A 19,810-nucleotide genomic window follows, 5' to 3' on the forward strand; every position below is an offset into this window, starting at 1 on the left:
GAGGGTTGGGTTTTTTTAAATAAAATTGCCAAGCACAGCTGATCCTGTTCAAGCTGCTGGCTCAGGGCCTGGGGCTGAGACTGGTACTGCTCACCTGGTACTGTCACCTGGGCATCCTCTGTGCTCCAGGGACAATGGCCTCTGAAGGGCTACCCCAGTCTGAGATGAGCCCAGATCAGCAACCAGAGTTAAGGGGTGGGATGCATAAGGCATTTCCAGGCCAGGAGTGCCCAGCTTGCCGTACCTGGGTGTTTACTCCACGTTATTCATACAAAGAGTTTCATTGATAGAACCAAGTATAAAATCGTATCTTCAATTAAAGCAAAAGGATTTTGGTTTTGTGAGAGCATCATTGCAGTAACTCACTGAATTTCTTCATTCACCCAGTGTGAGGCTGGCTGAAAGGAAAATATGTGCCAGTGGATGGAGCTGAGTGCTCTGGGACATGGAGAGTGCTGTCACTCTGTAAACAGCAATATCCAGCCAGTGTGGCAGTGGAACTGTATTTTTTCTGTTCATTTTCCCTATTTTTGACAGTGTACTAGTCATCTGCATGGGAGCTGGTGAGAAAGCAGCATTCCTTGTATTTATTTGAAGCTTGTAGATTATGAAGGCTCCTCTGTGCACGAGGCAGCACTGAAGCAATGTGTGCTGACCTTACTGCCTCAATTTTCAGAGGTGTGGTGTGTGCTGCAGTAGCTAAAATGGCTCTTATTGTAGCTTTTATTTTGAAAATAGACTGATTAAGAACTTGCCTTGACTCGGGGAAGCAGTGGCTGACTTTAATTGTGCTGCCACCAATGCTCTTGAAATGCCTTGAAAACAGTGGTCTCCCGGGAGCTGTTTGGATGAATGCAAGCGAATGTCATGCTGGAAGGTTCCTCTCCCAGCTGCTCAGTTTAAATGGCAAAAGTCATGATTTGCTCGGATCACAGGAGCTTTTAATTCCTCATTTAATAACAGGTTTCCCTGGGTGGCATATTGTTTTTACCCTTCCTGCTGTCCATGAGGAAGGTGCAGGCAAGGATGAAATGTGCTTCCCGTGGCAGCAGCACTCAGTGGAAGGAGGCTTGGTGTTGCATGTGAGGTGTTGAGCTCAGTAAATTCCTGTTTGGAGGATCCCTCCTCCCATCCTGCCCATCCTATGGACTCCATGGCACTTCAGGAAGTTAATTGCTGACCTGTCCACTGATTGCTGGGGTTGGGCTGATCCCTGGCCCATGGGGTGGGCTCTGTGTGTGCTGGACCAGGGGGACTGTACAGTCACCACAAAGCAGGTTCCTGTTCTAAATCCATGATTTAGAATCATGGGATCACAGAATGGCTTGGGTTGGAAATGACCTTAGAGATAATCTTGTTCCAGCCCCCAAGCTGGGCTGCTCGTAGCCCACAGTGACTGTTCGTAATCCCCAGACTGAGTGATGTGTTTAATGAATGGTTTTTAAGGGACAGTTGTCTGGAAGACTCCGCAGATTCCCATCTGTGCTGGATGTTTCCCATTAAGTTGTAGGTTGTTATCCTGACTTTGTGCAGCCCCTTCTCGGCAGCATGGAGGCAGGAGGATGCCGAAGGCAGCACTGTGCTTTGTTCTGCCTGTCAGTTGCAGTTGTAAATCTTCTGTGCTCACAAACATCAGAGGTTCTTGATGAAAACATGTTGCCTGTGAGCACCTCCTCTGTGAGAAGTGCAGAACTGCCGGCTCAGGAGTCTGGCCAGCTCTTTTGCTGAGAATTTTGCTCATCCAGTTCCTATTTGAATCCTTTTGTTTTTACTTCTCAGGTCACTTCACCTGGGAGAAATACCTGAAAGAGACATGTGCCATCCCAGCTCCTGCCCATTGTTTCAAGCAGGTAAGAGGGTGACAACAAGAAAGGTCAAGGTCTATGGTCCACTGGGGACCCCAGAGTTCTGTGCCTGGGATAGGCCTCTGGTTTGGCAAGGGCAATACTTAAGGATATTGGAGACTCAACAGCAAATTTAAAAGATACATTTAGAGTAGCACAGAAGATTTTCCTCTCAAATGTGCATGTTGGGAATATGAGTATGCTGTTACTCTGTCAAGCAGAGGCCCTTGGAGAAAGTGTCCTGAGTAGGATAGGATCCAGCTTTTGGTGGATCCTGCCCAATAAGGAGATTTTTGTCAGAATTCAGCCAATTTTTGTGACAGAATAGCAGCCCCTGGGCAGCAGGTACTGAGCCCAGAGGTGGTTGTGCTGAGTACAGGGGGTGCAGGAGTGAATCAGTGTGGGGCACCTGGGTCCGGGCAGAGGGGAGCGGGGAGCATGAGTGTCTGTTGTGTGGGTCTGGGATTGGCTGGGTGAGTCTTCCCAGGAGAGCGTTAATCCCCTGTACTGGGCACTGATGGGGCTGCACCTCAAATCCTGGGATCAGTTTTGGGCCCCTCACAAGGGGGCTGGAGCGTGTCCAGAGAAGGGAATGGAGCTGGGAAGGGGCTGGAGCCCCAGGAGCGGCTGAGGGAGCTGGGAAAGGGGCTCAGCCTGGAGCAAAGGAAGCTCAGGGGGGACCTTGTGGCTCTGCACAAGTCCCTGACAGGAGGGGGCAGCCGGGGGGGCCGGGCTCTGCTCCCAGGGAACAGGGACAGGAGGAGAGGGAACAGCTTTAGCTTGTGCCAGGAGAGGGTCAGGTTGTATATCAGGAAAATTTCTTCACTGAAAGGCTGATCAGGCCTGGTGGAGTCCCCATCCCTGGAAGCGTTCAAAAAATTGTAGATACAGTGCTTGGGGACATGGGTCAGTGGTGGGCTTGGCAGTGCTGTAGGAACAGCTGGAATCGATGATGTTAGAGGTGTTTTCCAGCATTAATGATTCTGTGATTCCAAGGGAACAGGCTTTAATTGCCCAGATGATGCGGGATGGAAGGATGGGGGTTTGTTACAGACCCACCAGGGCTTGCTGAGCTGTCTGTGGTGCCTGTTCTGTGCTGTGCCTGGAGGGGCTGTCAGCCTTCAGTAGACTCCATTTGGCTGCTCTTAGTGCTGAAGCTTTGTGCCTGAGCTGGTGCAGTACTGTCAGTCCTGAGCTGGTGCAGTACTGTCAGTCCTGAGCAGTACTGTCAGTCCTGAGCTGGTGCAGTACTGTCAGTCCTGAGCTGGTGCAGTACTGGCAATCCTGAGCTGGTGCCATGTACTGGCAATCCTGAGCTGGTGCCATGTACTGGCAATCCTGAGCTGGTGCAGTACTGGCAATCCTGAGCTGGTGCCATGTACTGGCAATCCTGAGCTGGTGCCATGTACTGGCAATCCTGAGCTGGTGCAGTACTGGCAATCCTGAGCTGGTGCCATGTACTGGCAATCCTGAGCTGGTGCCATGTACTGGCAATCCTGAGCTGGTGCAGTACTGTCAGTCCTGAGCTGGTGCAGTACTGGCAATCCTGAGCTGGTGCCATGTACTGGCAATCCTGAGCTGGTGCAGTACTGGCAATCCTGAGCTGGTGCCATGTACTGGCAATCCTGAGCTGGTGCCATGTACTGGCAATCCTGAGCTGGTGCAGTACTGGCAATCCTGAGCTGGTGCCATGTACTGGCAATCCTGAGCTGGTGCCATGTACTGGCAATCCTGAGCTGGTGCAGTACTGGCAATCCTGAGCTGGTGCCATGTACTGGCAATCCTGAGCTGGTGCAGTACTGGCAATCCTGAGCTGGTGCCATGTACTGGCAGTCCTGAGCTGGTGCCATGTACTGGCAATCCTGAGCTGGTGCCATGTACTGGCAATCCTGAGCTGGTGCAGTACTGTCAGTCCTGAGCTGGTGCCATGTACTGGCAATCCTGAGCTGGTGCAGTACTGGCAATCCTGAGCTGGTGCCATGTACTGGCAATCCTGAGCTGGTGCCATGTACTGGCAATCCTGAGCTGGTGCCATGTACTGGCAATCCTGAGCTGGTGCCATGTACTGTCAGTCCTGAGCTGGTGCCATGTACTGGCAATCCTGAGCTGGTGCAGTACTGGCAATCCTGAGCTGGTGCCATGTACTGTCAGTCCTGAGCTGGTGCCATGTACTGGCAATCCTGAGCTGGTGCCATGTACTGGCAATCCTGAGCTGGTGCCATGTACTGGCAATCCTGAGCTGGTTCAGTACTGTCAGTCCTGAGCTGGTGCCATGTACTGGCAATCCTGAGCTGGTGCAGTACTGGCAATCCTGAGCTGGTGCAGTACTGTCAGTCCTGAGCTGGTGCCATGTACTGGCAGTCCTGAGCTGGTGCCATGTACTGGCAATCCTGAGCTGGTGCCATGTACTGGCAATCCTGAGCTGGTGCCATGTACTGGCAATCCTGAGCTGGTGCCATGTACTGGCAATCCTGAGCTGGTGCAGTACTGTCAGTCCTGAGCTGGTGCCATGTACTGGCAATCCTGAGCTGGTGCCATGTACTGGCAATCCTGAGCTGGTGCAGTACTGTCAGTCCTGAGCTGGTGCCATGTACTGGCAATCCTGAGCTGGTGCAGTACTGGCAGTCCTGAGCTGGTGCAGTACTGGCAATCCTGAGCTGGTGCCATGTACTGGCAATCCTGAGCTGGTGCCATGTACTGGCAATCCTGAGCTGGTGCCATGTACTGGCAATCCTGAGCTGGTGCCATGTACTGGCAATCCTGAGCTGGTGCAGTACTGGCAATCCTGAGCTGGTGCCATGTACTGGCAATCCTGAGCTGGTGCCATGTACTGGCAATCCTGAGCTGGTGCCATGTACTGGCAGTCCTGAGCTGGTGCAGTACTGGCAATCCTGAGCTGGTGCCATGTACTGGCAATCCTGAGCTGGTGCCATGTACTGGCAATCCTGAGCTGGTGCCATGTACTGGCAATCCTGAGCTGGTGCAGTACTGTCAGTCCTGAGCTGGTGCCATGTACTGGCAATCCTGAGCTGGTGCAGTACTGGCAATCCTGAGCTGGTGCCATGTACTGGCAGTCCTGAGCTGGTGCCATGTACTGGCAATCCTGAGCTGGTGCCATGTACTGGCAATCCTGAGCTGGTGCAGTACTGTCAGTCCTGAGCTGGTGCCATGTACTGGCAATCCTGAGCTGGTGCCATGTACTGGCAATCCTGAGCTGGTGCAGTACTGTCAGTCCTGAGCTGGTGCAGTACTGGCAATCCTGAGCTGGTGCCATGTACTGGCAATCCTGAGCTGGTGCCATGTACTGGCAATCCTGAGCTGGTGCCATGTACTGTCAGTCCTGAGCTGGTGCCATGTACTGGCAATCCTGAGCTGGTGCAGTACTGGCAATCCTGAGCTGGTGCCATGTACTGGCAATCCTGAGCTGGTGCCATGTACTGGCAATCCTGAGCTGGTGCCATGTACTGGCAGTCCTGAGCTGGTGCAGTACTGGCAATCCTGAGCTGGTGCCATGTACTGGCAATCCTGAGCTGGTGCCATGTACTGGCAATCCTGAGCTGGTGCCATGTACTGGCAATCCTGAGCTGGTGCAGTACTGGCAATCCTGAGCTGGTGCCATGTACTGGCAATCCTGAGCTGGTGCCATGTACTGGCAATCCTGGCTCTGACTGGCCCTCTGTTCCGCTCTTTGCAGTCCTACACTCCACCTGCAAACGAGTTCAAGATCAGTATGAAACTGGAGGCCCAGGACCCCCGGAACACCACGTCCACGTGCATCGCCACCGTGGTGGGGCTGACGGGCGCCCGCCTGCGCCTGCGCCTCGATGGCAGCGACAACAAGAACGACTTCTGGAGGCTGGTGGACTCTGCTGAGATCCAGCCCATTGGGAACTGTGAGAAGAATGGAGGGATGCTGCAGCCTCCACTGGGTGAGCTGGAGTTCAGCTGTCCAGCAAGGGTGAAATCGATGGTGGGGAAAGCTTGGGGGTTTTTATAGATCTGTGCTTGGGACACAGGCCCATGGCCTGCCCCTGCCTACTCCGGGATACATAAACCACACCAGGTCTGTATTTCCACACAGACACTGTGACATGGACAGAGAGGTCCTTTAGGGTGTAGATGAAAGAGGTCTCTGCAGCAAGGTGAGCTGCTTGCCCTGGTTGCAGCTCAAGCTCAGGACTGTGGCCCAGAGAAGCTGTGGCTGCCCCATCTCTGGAAGTGTCCAAGGCTAGGTTGGACAGGGCTTGGAGTAACCTGGGATAGTGGAAGATAGTCCCAGCCCATGGCAGAGGAGTGAAACTGGTTGATCTTTAAGGTCCCTTCCAACCCAACCTACCCTGTGATTCTAGGATTCAATACCAGCTTACCTGGACAGGAAACATAATGTCTGAAAAGGCTCACAGTGATTAAAGTCCTGTCTCATGTGAAGGGACACTTGCAAGAATTCATACTTATTTATTTCATTTTGCTTGGCTACAACTTTATAAATAGCCTGGACAGTCTAACACTTCTTCCCGTCTTGTCTTCAGTTAAACACACACCACTTTCCATTTTCTTTGATGCTAGCCAAGTGACAAGCTGATTTGCTGGTTCCTTCCTGATAATCAGCAAGATTAACCTCCTGCATTCCGCTGCCCAATAGTTTGAGTGTCTTCATAAATCTTTCTCTCCATTAGCATATCCCCAAATAATATTTTCAAGGCCAGGTTGGACAGGGCTTGGAGCAACCTGGTGTAGTGGAAGGTGTCCCTGCACATGGCAGGGGGTGGGATGAGATGAGCTTTAAGGTCCCTTCCAACGCCAACCATTCCGTGGTTGTGCTGCCCATCGCTTCCCGAGCCCTGTCCCGGCTGCGGTGCCGGGCCCAGCCCGCGGGGCCGTGGCTCGCTCCTGTGCCGTGCCGGGTGTGGCCAGCAGAGGGCGCGAAGCGCGGCCAAAGCAGCCCTGCCTGTGCCGGGGCACCGGGGCGAGCTCGGGGACGGCTCGGGCTACTCCGTGTGCCCGGCCCTGGCCTGTGTCGCCTGCTTAACCCTACGCCAGACAGGAGGGCAGGGTTGGGTGAGATACTGGGAAAAGTTTTTTCCCTGTGAGGGTGCTGAGGCCCTGGCACAGGGTGCCCGGAGAAGCTGTGGCTGCCCCTGGATCCTTGGAAGTGTCCCAGGCCAGGTTGGACAAGGCTTGGAGCAGCCTGGGATAGTGGAAGGTGTCCCTGCCCATGGCAGGGGAGTGGAACTGGATGATTTTGCACCCAGCATAAAGACAGGTAACAGAGCTAGTGCTGCAGTTGTCCTTGCTGCCTGCAGAGTGCAAGGGCTGAGAAAACCCAGCAAGGTTTTTCTGTTTCCTGTAGTATTTTCCATGTGCACACATCTGCTGCTGCTCTTTCTTTACATAGATCATTCCAGTGACAGCACCCAGGGAGCGGCTGGAGCTGCGCCAGGGCAGGCTCAGGCTGGAGAGCAGGGAAAGGTTCTTCCCCCAGAGGCTGCTGGGCACTGCCCAGGCTCCCCAGGGAATGGGCACGGCTCCGAGGCTGCCAGAGCTCCAGGAGCATTTGGGCAGCACTGCCGGGGATGCCCAGAGTGGGGCTGTTGGGGTGTCTGCAGGGCCAGGAGCTGGGCTGGATGAACCTTGAGGGTCCCTTCCAGCTCAGGATCTTTTATGATTTACGTAAAGTCTTTGCCACTCTGGGAGCTGAGCTCTCCCATCCCCTGCAGTTGTGGCTACTTGAGTTGGTTTCCAAGCTGATCTGACAGAGTTCAGGGCTGGCAGTGCGACCTGTGCTGAGCATTGCAACCTTGGCAAAGTTTTGCCATGTTCTTGGTCCAGGTCTGGTGCCAGGATTACCTTCAAAACCCCACAAACACAGACCAAACACAGCTGAGCAGCAGAAATTGCCTGTGCAGGAAGATACACATTTAGCAAAGAAGATGTTCTGTGATAGCCTTCTGTTGGTTGTGTAGTCATAGTCAGCTCCATACATACTTCAGAGCATGTGAAACTGATTTTTTTTTCTTCCCATAAGCCCCCTCTTGTTATTTCTCCACTTTTTTCACAGCAGGTGTCAAGCCAAAACCTGATATCCTTCTCTGTAATGCTTAAATCTGTTTCCCAGCCAAGTCACAGGCTCTATTTCTTCAAAATAACTTGCCTGCAGCTTACACTAGAGGTGGAGGAGGCCACCCAGAAGCTGTGATTCCCTGTTGAGGAAGAAATTCCATAGCCTGAGTGTGCACTTGCTGATTCATGTCTCCCCTGCAGCAGGATCACTGGAGCTGCCAGCACTGACGCTGCACAAAGTGCTCTGCCTGAATTGTCAATGGGTCAATGGGATTGTTATGATAAGTGAATATTGCAGTCAGACAGCTGTTTCCAGATGTTTATTTTCAATAACACAATGCTTTGCATTCAGAATACCTGGAAAAAGTCCCACCTGACTCCAGCATGGGAGGAGGGTGCTGTGGCATCACAGCTGTGTGAGTTCCCATCAGAGCAGACATGTGCTGCCAGATCCATTGACCTCCACAGTCTAAAAGTCTCCATCTCTGCTTCCCTCTCCTCAGGCTTCCGGCTGAATGCCTCCTCCTGGCCCATGTTCCTTCTGAAGACTCTGAATGGAGCAGAGATGGCTCCAGTCCGGATTTTTCACAAGGTATTTCACTGTTTGTGCAGATCCTTCTGGCAATGGCCCCTTCGCTGCAGAGCACCAAACTCAGAGCTGGTGTTTCATGAGAGATGTGCTGGTCCCAGAGGAGGTGACATTGCACAGCTCTGCCTCGGTGCTGCTCTAGGAGAGACCTGTGTCCTCTCCAGCTGTATTGTAGCAATGTCAAGATGCAGCCAGAGATCTGCCAAGGAAGTGCCTTGGCTTCAGTGCTCGGGCTTGAGGCAGGAGCTGGTTTTTCACTGGAGCTGCAGGTGCTGCTCAAAGTGGGGAATGCAAGGTGGGAACATCAGCACTGCTCTGAATGTCCCACTCCCTGCGTTTGGTCCAGCCTAGGGCAGAGCAGTGGGTAGTGGACTTTGCTGCCTGTTGATTAAAGGGCAGTGGCTGTGTAGCCCAGCCAGTGTGTGCACACCTATTTGGGTTCAAATGCAGCCCACTAGCACCCTTCAGCTGTTCATGGAGGTGAGTTTGCTGGTGAGGGCACAGCCCTGGTGTGGGGAGGCAGTGGCATATCCCCTTTGAGCATATATTCCACTTCTTCTTGTAGGAACCACCATCTCCTTCCCAAAACTTCTTCAAGACAGGTATGAAGCTGGAGGCAGTGGACAGGAAGAACCCTCACTTCATCTGCCCGGCCACCATTGGGGAGGTGAGAGGTTCTGAGGTCCTCATAACATTTGATGGCTGGAGAGGTGCCTTCGATTACTGGTGCCGATATGATTCCCGGGACATCTTTCCCGTAGGCTGGTGTTCGCTGACTGGAGATAATCTGCAGCCCCCTGGTACAAAAGGTAAGGCCCACGCTGTTGCTTAGCTGTCTTTCTCCTCCACTCAGCTCTCAACGAGCAGCAAAGCAGGCAGAGACTGGCAGCAAGGACATCTGGGTGCCCTGTCTGGTTTTTGTGCTGCTTCATGCATGGTAAAGGTGATCAGACCTATAGCACTGGAACAGCCTGGCACCAAGGTGCTGAGGAGCAGCTATCCATAAAGATGGGCGGTATGATGGCTCTGGGGAGGGATGGTGCTGTACAACATTGCTGAGGTCTGCTCCTCCCCAGGAATTTCCTTGCAGTTTTTCCTGCGCCTTTGAACCACATTTTCCTGTGGAGTTTTTCTCAGAGGGACTGGAATAATGAGAACTGTGAATTGCAGGACTGCGCCTCTTTGTACTTTGGGCAGTTTTCTTGCTCTGCCTTATGCTGTGAACATGGACGAAGCAGGTGTGGAGCAGGTGGTACCTGCCGCATTCCCAGGACTGTGATTGCTGAGTAGGAGCAGCACTGGGGAGCTTGCTGCCTTGCAAAGGTCTGAGCCATGGCTGGTTTGATTCTCAGATGTGTCTCAAGCTTTCTCACATCACAGTTGTGTTTGGGCCCGGGGGGGCTGTCACTGTCCCAAGCACATCCCTCTGGCATTTGGTGGCTGGCAAGCCCTGCACGTGCTTGTCAATGAAATGAGGGGTGGGAGAGCAACCTCTCTGCCAGAGCTGAAGGATTGCTTAGGAAAGGCATTTCTCTGATGAGACTGTTCCTCTTAGAAATCCTGGGTCAGCTCATGCTGCCCTGTCAGGCTGGCGCTGCCCTGTGTCCCTGACGTGGGCCAGGTCTGCGGGCCAGGTCTGTGCTCGGGGCTGCAGGGCTGGTGTCAGTGGGCTGCCTGAGATGATCTCCCATGACCTGTGTGCAGGCAGAGCTGTGGGCTCCCCTTGGGTGGGGATGATTCCTCTTTATCTTGGATTTCTTCATTTTGCCTTGATGTTCCCAGCATCTCCCTCTCTTCTTGCTGGTTGTTTGTGTCCCACCTGCTGCTGCCCTGCAGGCTCTGCAGAGCACTGGGGCCCTCTCGGCCAGTGCCTGACCCCTCCAGTGGTGCCCTGCAGTCAGGGGCTCTCGCCACGCTCTCTCCAGGATGCCTCTCAGGTTCTGCATGAGTGGCTAAAGACATGTTTGTGTTGTGTGGGAGCTTTCCTGGCAGTAACCTGGGGGTGGAATGTTTCAGGAGCACGGTGGAAGCCGCCTTCTCAGGAGAAGTGGGAACCTCTGTCTGACCCACGGCCCCAGCACAGGCAGCTCTGCTCCTCCCTGGCCTCCCCTTGCCAGGGGCTGAAGCTGTGAGTGAGCAGAGCCCAGTCAGTTATCCAGAAACAGCACCCCATTGTGCCATCCTGGGAAGCTTGTGCTTTCCCCCTTGGCAGGTGGCACTGACAGCTTCTCCCTTTCACATTGGCTCCATGTGCAGTGACTCTGCACTTCCTGCTCATGTACAAAAACAGTGACCCCAAAAGTCACATCTCCCCACTCACAGGCAGAGGCAGCCCTCACTCTCAGGCAGATTTCTGCTCTCTTTGTCCTTTGTTTTCAACTTGTGGGACAAGAGTAGGGGTTGCCAGGGATTGCATGAGCCATGGTAAAAATGCCAGGGAGTTGAGATCAGCCTTGTCTTTGTGGCTTTACTTCTCCCTCTGTGACTGTCTGCTCCCTTTCCTGCCCAAGAATTTCTGACTTCCACTTTGTGGGTTTAAACCAAAAGAGGAGAGTACTGGGAAGTTTCTCTTTTTTAATGAAATTCCTCCTGTGTTTCCTCACTCCTCAGCCCTGCTGTGGTGGAGGGTTGATCACAGTCCTCCCAGACCTGAGCGTGCTGCTCTTGGCAGGGTTGGAGGACACATCACCACAGAGGAATCGCCCTTTCCTTGAGCTCCAATAAACCTTCTCCATGTGCCAGCCTAGAGCCTGCAGGACTGTGTGGTGGAGTTGGGCAGTTTCCCTTTCCTGGTGGGAATTCCTCCTAAAGAGCACTGGAGAGACATGCAGGGGATCAAGTGCTGCTGTGCTAGTACTGGTCTGTGCTCATATACTGGACTGACCGTGTGAGGTCCTTGTGGAATCTTGTGAAGAGCTAACTCCATGGAAGGTGAGGAATCCTGTGAAGAGCCAACTCCATGGGGAATGACGGCTTCCTGGGGCTGAGCAAAAAAAAGCCTCGTGGAATGAGCTCACGTTCAAGGGAAGCAGAACTTCAAAGAGGGCAGGCATGTTTATTTAACACTGGTAACTCCATTCAGCTCTAATCTGACTCTGCTGCTGGCTGCCAGCAGAGGTGGAGGAGTGCAGGGCTTCTCCCAGGCATGGTCCTTCTCCATCTCCGAGCCCTCCCACTCCCGGCAGTGTTTGCTTAGCTGGAGTGGCTGGGCAGGGAGCTGGTGGAGCTGGGGCCCAGCCAGCCACTCCGGGGAGCTTTCATGAGGGCACGTGTGTGTGTTAAGGAAGGAAAGGGAGGTCAAACAGCGCCGAGGAGCAGCCTGCACACCCACTTGGTAATTCCATTGCTGCCTGCTGGCTGTGCAGCAGCCTGCTGGGAGAGCTCAGTGGCCAGATGGCTGTGGGCTCCCAGGCGCCTCCTGGAGCTCCTGTCCAGATGCAGCACACCTTGGAACTGGGGGATCCAAACCAACACACACCACACAGGGGAAATGTAGTTCTGGGAGTGCCTTCGCCCATGGTGGGTCCTGGTCCTCTCTCCACGTCGGCTATAGGCTGGGGATAGATGTTGGCTCTGCTGGACTACAGAGCAGGGTGGAATGTGGAAGAGTTCATCCTGTGCATCCTCAGCTTCTCCACCTCAGCCTGGCAGCCATTGGGGGGGGCAGGTCCCAGTGGCTGTCCCAAAGGGTGGGGAGTTCTGTGTGTGTGCAGCAAACTTCCCTCAGCATCCCTCCCACACCACTGGGGTGCTCCCAGGGTTGTTCATTGGCCAGGAATCCCTACTCCACTCCTTATACATGGTGTACAGCATCTTACATGTCTTTTCATGCCTCTTCTACATGTGCTTTTTTACCCTTAAATACATATCTGGGCTTTTAGGAATGTAAAGTGAAGTGGACTTTCTGTTCAGCTGAGCTCTGGCTGGGAGCCTGGAGCTCTGCTCAGAGGGTGTAGAGTCAGAGAACATCCTGAGCTGGAAGGGACCCACAAGGATCATCCAGTCCAACTCCTGGCCCAGCACAGCACAACCACAATCAAAGCTGAACATCCTCTGCTGTTCTTTCTCACATGTTTTCTCCAGGTACCTCCCAGGACCATCTCTCAGAACTCAGAACAATGGGTAGGCTGGTTCAGTGACAGCTGCTGCACTTCCCTTGCTCAGGACTTGTGGGGTCACTTCAGAGTTTCAGAAATTAGGGGATTTTAACTGTTCCTGGAAGAGCTGCTTGCATGATTGCTCTTACTGAGTCAAGCACTCATCCTAGAGAAGTACTGACTGAGAAATATTTATCTGTCACAGCACACAGACATAAACCAGCTGAATTAAGGTTACATGAGGCTTCCTACAACGTTCTGGTGCACAGTGGGGTCAGTTTCAGAATGAGGGCAAAGCAGAGGAGAGAGAGATGTCTCCCCATCTTTAGATACTGCAGCACACAAAAGTGAGGCCGGAATACATTGTGTGCACATTGCTAACAACATGGATTTTTGTCAACAGAAGACCCTGAAGGTGTGTTGGGTGGGGAAGGAGTTACCCACATCTTCCAGGTGTGTGTGCTTTCCCACTGGAGTTAGATAGTGATCCAGCTGGCAGCACAGCAGGTACAGAGTAGGTGGCTGATGTTCCTCAGGCCAAGAACTTCAAGGTTTAGGTGTTTGATGCACATAAGGAGTGCACGAGTCTGTGCACTGTAGCAATAGTTGGTGGAATGGTTGGAAGTGTAATTTGGGAGGGAAGCAGAGATTGAAGGAGGAAAATGTGTATGTCAGGTGTGGTGGGTTGTCCTGGGAACAGCTGAGCACCCCCAGCCACTCACTGCCACAGTGGGATGGGAGAGAGAATCAGAAGGGTAAAGGGGTGAAAACTGATTGAGGTACAGTTTAACAGGTAAAGCAAAAGCTGCAGGTGCAGGCCAAGCCAGACAGTCACTGCTCCCCCCCGCAGGCGGGTGCTCAGCATCCCCAGGAGAGCCGGGTCCATCCCATGGGCTGGGGACTGGGAAGACAAACACCCTAGCTCCATCCTCCCTTCTCCCTCCTTGCCCAGCTCTACATGCAGGGCATGGAGCTGTAGGGTCTGGGGCACCCCTGGGGCAGTGGGGTCTCAGCTGTGCCCCCTCCCAGCTCCCTGTGCCCCCCAGCCCAATGCTGGCCATGGGAACAGAGCAGAGCTGGGCTCTGTGCAGGCCCAGCCCAGCCCAGCTGACCCGTGGGGTGCTGTCAGCCCTGCCTGGGGCACAAACCCCAGCACAGCAGCACCCGAGCTGCTACTGCAGAAGGAGAACTCCAGCCCAGCCAAACCCAGTGCTTTGGAAAAACTTTTGCATGCATTTTACTTCTTCTAACCATCCTTCTGCTTGGGAAGCCTGTGGGCTCTTAGGACAGGTCACTGCCATAAGTGGAGAGTGGATGTGGGAAGCTGCTTTGGAAAGTCCCTCCCCATTATAAGCAGTGCAGAAAATCGATATTTAGGATCGACCTAAAGAATAAGGGTGGTTGTTTAGTTACTTTAAATCATGGCTGGGGAGAAAGAGAGAAGGAGATGCACACAGAAATGGAGGTGCTGCTGTTGAGCTTCAGGGAAACAAAGAGGAAAATAATTGTGATAAAAATCGATGAGAAAAAAGAGAAAGAGATAAGAGGCTGGTTAATGATTGTAGTTTCTGAGGCCGCCTGCTCTTAGCAGGGAGGTGGGATGAGGGAAATCCCCCTCAGCCAAGGCATGGTTCTGTAGAGATGAGTGTGTCTGCCTCTGTAATTCATGGGAAATGTGGGAGTTCACAGCTGATCACAGACTGGAAGAAAGCTCAGTTCTTTGCAGTCAGGGAAGCAAGCACACATTGGTACAGGATCCATGGAAAGTTACTTTCCTTTCTGAAGTGGTTTGTGGGATGGAGAACTGTGAGGCCCTGGGGGAAGAGCAGCTAAAGCAGCATCTTCTCAGGTACTTCTGCATGGAAGCTTTGTGCTCTGAGCTCTTCACCTGAGGAGCTGGTGACTGAAGGGTCCCTTTCTGCCAGGTAAAGGCACGTGGGCTGGGAAAAGGGCCTGGGCAGGTGGGATCAGGGCTTCCTGCCTGGACGTGTGATTGTGGGCTCAGGCATCTGAGAATTCCCACAGGATCTGTCTTTGCTCAAGAAAGGGCTCTTACTTAAACACCAGCTTTAAGTTTTGAAGAAGTGTGGGCATTTTTCTAGGGTTTGTGCCACAGTATCAAGGTCTTTAGCTGGGATTTGGTCCAAAAACTGTGAGACCTTTACAGGACCCTCTTACAGCTGAGTGCCAGTGGCTGTGTGCACAATCCCAACAGTGCTGCTGCTGGGGGATGCTGTGGCAGTGACAGTCTTCCTGGCCTTTGAAATCAGCTCATTTTCTCCGTCCTCAGAAGTCTAGATTTAATCCATACCTGTGGAAGGACCTTCCCCACACACACACATATGGACACCTCTTTCTCTGTAACAGCGTCCTTTAAACCTGCTCCCACGTTTCACGTGTTACTGCTGGAGGGCAAGGAAATACTGTCACCTTGAACACAAGGATGCAGGGACACACCTGCCCGGGGACACGGGTAAAGCTCTCAGTGTCTGTAGCTCAGAAGGTCCCTGTGCTGTTCCTCCATTTGGGCTGTGCCCTTGGCTGATGCTGAGTTGCTCTGGAGTTCCTGCTGGGTTTGCTATTCCCTATTCCACCCTTCTGGATGCTCTGTGACAGAAGAGGGGTGACTCCGTGCTGTGGGAGAGGGGCAGCAGTGAAAGCGTTAAGATTGGGCGGGCAGAGCTGGAAGCTGCTTCAGCTCTGGAATTTGGAGGACTGGAATTGCTGCCTTGGCACGAGCCCAGCTGGCAGAGAGCCCCAAGCCCAGGCAGGCAGGGCAGAGCTAACACAGAGCTCGTCCTCTGCCACCGTGCCAGTGCTGGTGGGAGCTGGGCGAGGGCTCTGGGGACACTGGTCAGTGCCTGCACAGGTCTGTGTGGGCTGTCAGACCCTGCTCGCTCTGCCTGGGCTCGGCTGCTGCCTCCTCTGCTGGCAGAGCAAGCAGATGTGAATAGCTGCAGATAGTTACCGTGGGGATAGGCTGAAAAGGAGCTCCATCCAGGCCGGGCTCACAGCTCTGTGTTACCTCGGGACTGGAGCTGCCTGCAGCAGCTGCTGCAGTGACTCCAGGGGGTTACAAGATTCTGGCCCTGGATAGAAAGTTCATTAAGTTCTTCATTTCTCATCACCATTGCTGCCATGTGATTTATTGTTTAACTGCTTCGTCTCCTCAAAGGAAGATGATGATCAGCTGCTAGGTTTCCTGCCCAGGGGCAAAGGTAATGTGTATTTTTTTATTTTATTTTGGATATTGCCTGGTTTCTCTTCCTTCTTCAGGGTGAGAACATAGTGGTGGGAAGAGGAGCCTCATCAGGAGTAGTTGGCAGGGTAACACTCAGGTGAGCGCCTGTGCTTTCCTGCTTGAAGGACATGGGAAAATACTAATTACTGTCTCTTCAGGACTGAGCTGGGATTTGGAGCTCCCACATCAAGCTGGATGATGTTGCTTTGCATTGACATGGCCGGTTTGGGGTCCACACAGGTGGGGCTTATGCACCAACAGCAGCAGGAAGGAGGGTCCACAGAGGAGCTCAGGTTTTTATCCATGAGTGTAACTCACAAGCAGCCCTGGTACCTGGGTGGTGCTGCTTCTCAGACTGCTGTTGGAAGATCCCAAGAAAAATCTCTTGAGCTGTTTGGAGCACAGAGCCAAGGCTCTTTGTAGTGACGCTGCCTCGGCTTGGATGTGTGTCATGGAAGATGTGTGGGGTTGGGAGGTTCAGGGCCTTGGATAAGGGAGCCCAGCACTGTGGGAGGCTGTGGGATGCCAACAGTGCCTGTGGCTCAGCAAACACTGAATCTGTGGCTCAGTGGGAACCATGGCTTGTCAGAGACCTGAGATTGCTGTGTGATGTCTTGGGGCTGGCAGGAGCCTCTGAGAAGAGGAACTGATCTGGGAAAAGCAGCTTCCTCTGGTCCCCTGCCTGTCCTTAGTCTCAGTGTCTAGACTTTCCTCTCAACTTGACTTTTCCTTGTTTTATTTTGAAATACTTCATATCCCAGAGAAGCTGGGTTTTGTTCAGGATGTTGCCTTCCCTTTTCCACCATGCTTCCTGGCCCAAAATGGGGTTTCAATATCTCAGGGTGTTACTGAGTCTTGGCAGGAGGTTTCAGCAGGACCCTGCTGTTGGAAGCTCCCTCTCTTTGGTTTAACAGCACTGGTCATCACTTTATTTCTGCAGGGTCTCTGACCAGTAACAACACTCCTGTTAACTGGGACATGGTGCAGGGCTGTGCCTGTGCAGGCTGGAAGTCTGAGTGCTTTCAGGATGGAGTTGGACAGCCACAAGGAAGAAGAGTATTCCAGGGCTGTTATTTATGGGGGTCTAAAAGTGCCTGACTCAGGAGGTCCTGAGCTGCTGGTTGCAGGCAGGGCTGGTGGCTCTGCCCAACCATCCTCTGCTGTGAGGTTCAGAAGCAGAGTGAAGTGAGCTTAAAGTATGGCCAGGGTGACAGTTTGTGTAGGACAACCACAGGAAGAGCAGAATTTCCCATCAGGATGAAAGGGTTTAAACGCTCAGTACTACGAAGCTTCACTTCAAGGATTTCGGGCTCCACACCTTGTTTCTGCCTGTCACCATATTCCAGCCTTGATGACAGGATCTTGGTCCCTTGTAAGGGTCCTGCTTCTCATGTGGGCACGTGCTGGAGAAGCCAGAACGATCGATCAGTCTCCTCTCACACAGGTCTGTAAAGGCTGCACACAGTGAGTCCTTAATCCCTTCAAGTTGGAAGGAACCTTAAAGCCCATCCAGCCCCACCCCCTGCCATGGGCAGTGACGCCTTCCACTAGCCCAGGCTGCTCCAGGCCCCATCCAGACTGGCCTTGGGCACTTCCAGGGATGGGGCAGCCACATGGTTGTGGTGGTTAATGGGCTGGGTGTGATTGGAGCAAGGTGGGTGTAAATGGGAGAAACAGCCCCATTTTGGTGGGATTTTTGACAGTGATTCTATGGAAGCAAGAACATTACATCATCTTTTCATGACCTGCTGGGGAGTTTCTTCATTTTTTTGTTTCCTCCTCATTTTTTGGAGAGGGGAAGTAAATGCTTTTGAGCCCAGCTGGCTCCAAACCCTGGCTTTGGGGAACAGGCCTAAGTTGCCAGTGTGCATTTTTATGGAATCCAGGAGCTTCATCCTGAACACAAAGCCCCACTTGTTACAGAGAACAGATCTTTTGCAGCTTGTCATTGTTCTTCTCTTGATCTTTGGTATTTTTATAACTTCTGAACTTTAAAAAAGAACAGAAGTTGGAACAAACCACACCCACTGAGCACTCTCCTCATTCTTTGAGCACTGATAAGTTGAAGGTGTTCTACTAATATTTAACCCAGAAGCCAAAGCTAAAAAAAGAGCTTCAGAGAAGATCAGAACAAGCAGAAACCCCAGGAACTGCCCTGAATAACCTGAGTAGGGCAGGAATACAGAGCCATTCTCAGTGGGGTTTTGGAAACCCCCAGCAGTTGCCTCCCAGGGGCAGAAGATGTGATCAGCCAGTGTGGCTGTAGTGGTCTCTCATGGCACATGCTTTTACTGATGAGCATCCTTGATACAGCTGTGTATAAATAGCAGCAGAGCCATGCAAACTTCCCAGGGGCTGCAAATCTCTGGAGAAGCCAAAGCTCTGTCCTGCTGCAGGTGTGGCTCAGGTGGGCTTGGGCATGGTGCCCAAGCTGAGAGCTCGACAGGCAGTGGGCTGGTTGCTCACTAAGATTTGGCTCTGGGGTCTTGGCGAGGACCAGACATGGCAGCCATCGCTGGTGCTTTTGACAGTGCCCTGCAGGGACAGGCTCTGCTGTGGCCTCTCTTGAAGCACTGAGTCTGGAGGAGCTGCAGTGATGGCTTTCCTCAGGTGTGGAAATCAGTTGGTTTTTGTTGTCACTGTCTGTGTCAGGACCAAAGGTGCCAGTTCTGCTCATGCTCACTCTGCCAAACAGCTCCAGGGGTCACAGGTGGGCTCTTCTGTTGCTGCTGGGTACCCACTATGTGCCCATGGGCACTGCCATGCAGGAGACAAAGCCTGGCTTTGGGGTAATCAAATCAAGTTTGAAGTTCAGATTTCTACTTGATTCTCTTCTCGCTTGGGCAATGCTGTTTCTCTTGGAGCTTCCTGGTTGCCCCTCAATCTCTCCTTTCACCCACTGGTGCATCCCCTTGGTCAGGAGCTTGAGTTTCAAATCTGCTGATGTGTTTCTCAGGCTGGAGCTGCCCAGCTCAGTTCTCATGTCCTTTCTGTAGTTCAGAATCTCTGTTTTAATTCCAAAGCTGCTTCACAGGTGATTAAAACAACACACTGCTTCAACAGCTTTGTTTTTTCACTGAAGAGCAGAAGATGAGGCTGTGATAGGGGGATCACAGCAAGCAAGAACCCAGGTTGTGTTGCAGCCAATTTATTTGGAATAAGAAATGGTGGGATGGGACAGGAGAAAAACTGCTGATTTGGGATGAGAAGAGGGTGACTGTAGACAAATCTGGCATTTCCTTGCCCTCTGCATTTGAACCATAAGCTGCAGGAGGCTCACTGCAGCTCCTTGTTGTCCCACCTGGGAGCTGTGTGGGAGGAGGAGCCGTGCTCCAGACAGGCTGGGGGAACTGGCGGCCCCTGTGTCAAGGAACATCTGGCTGGCCTTGAGAACTGGACCCAGAGATAAGTATCTGAGCACTGGAGAGGTAAAAACCAGTGCACAAAAGTGTGGGAGCTAAGGCCACCAGCTTTGTATAACTGGGCTGCAGTGGTTGCTGCACACTGGCTCCTACAAGTGAGTGTTTTCTCTGAGGGTGATGAGGACACTGTGCAGAGAATAAATGGCAGCCGTGCTGCAGTCTGGGCTGTAATTCTGCTGAGGGCTGCCTGTGCAATCCACATGTGCACACTGAGTCCCTCGAGCCAGCCCTGCCGTCCAGAACTGCCATTCTTCTCCAGGGTGTAAATGCCTGTGCCAGGTCTGTTCCCAGCAGGATCCTTCTTCTCCTTTGCTTTGCCTTCGGGGAGCTGGAATGGAGGATGGCAGGGAAAAGAAGGGCTGAAGAAGCAGGAATGTGTTACTGCTCCTCCAGGCCTCAGATGTGTAATTGGCAGCCTGAGAGGTTTGTGGCTGGTTGTGCAGATGTTCCACAGTAAATGTGCTGAGGCATGAGGTGCTTTGAGCTGCTGTTGAGGGAGAACTTGCTTGGCAGCTCCAGTGGTGGGACAGGAGGCCATTTTCCCTGTCCAAGTGCCA

At 52.8% G+C, this 19,810-nt stretch overlaps 1 protein-coding gene across 7 annotated transcripts in view; it reads left to right on the forward strand.

The window, feature by feature from the left end:
* Nucleotides 1–19,810, forward strand: part of SCMH1 (Scm polycomb group protein homolog 1) — a 73,307-nt gene that overhangs the window by 25,845 nt on the left and 27,652 nt on the right. For 6 of the 7 annotated variants that reach the window (XM_048326756.1, XM_048326759.1, XM_048326758.1 and 3 more), the window contains 4 exons: nucleotides 1,780–1,850; nucleotides 5,539–5,773; nucleotides 8,408–8,496; nucleotides 9,059–9,302. In XM_048326756.1, the coding sequence (XP_048182713.1) occupies nucleotides 1,780–1,850; nucleotides 5,539–5,773; nucleotides 8,408–8,496; nucleotides 9,059–9,302 (639 nt within the window). Of the gene's footprint in view, nucleotides 1–1,779; nucleotides 1,851–5,538; nucleotides 5,778–8,407; nucleotides 8,497–9,058; nucleotides 9,303–19,810 lie in introns of those variants that run through there. The other variant, XM_048326762.1, reaches the window with a different exon arrangement.

This window comes from Corvus hawaiiensis, chromosome 23 (genome assembly GCF_020740725.1).
Source record: "Corvus hawaiiensis isolate bCorHaw1 chromosome 23, bCorHaw1.pri.cur, whole genome shotgun sequence".
Classification (NCBI taxonomy): Eukaryota; Metazoa; Chordata; class Aves; order Passeriformes; family Corvidae; genus Corvus; species Corvus hawaiiensis.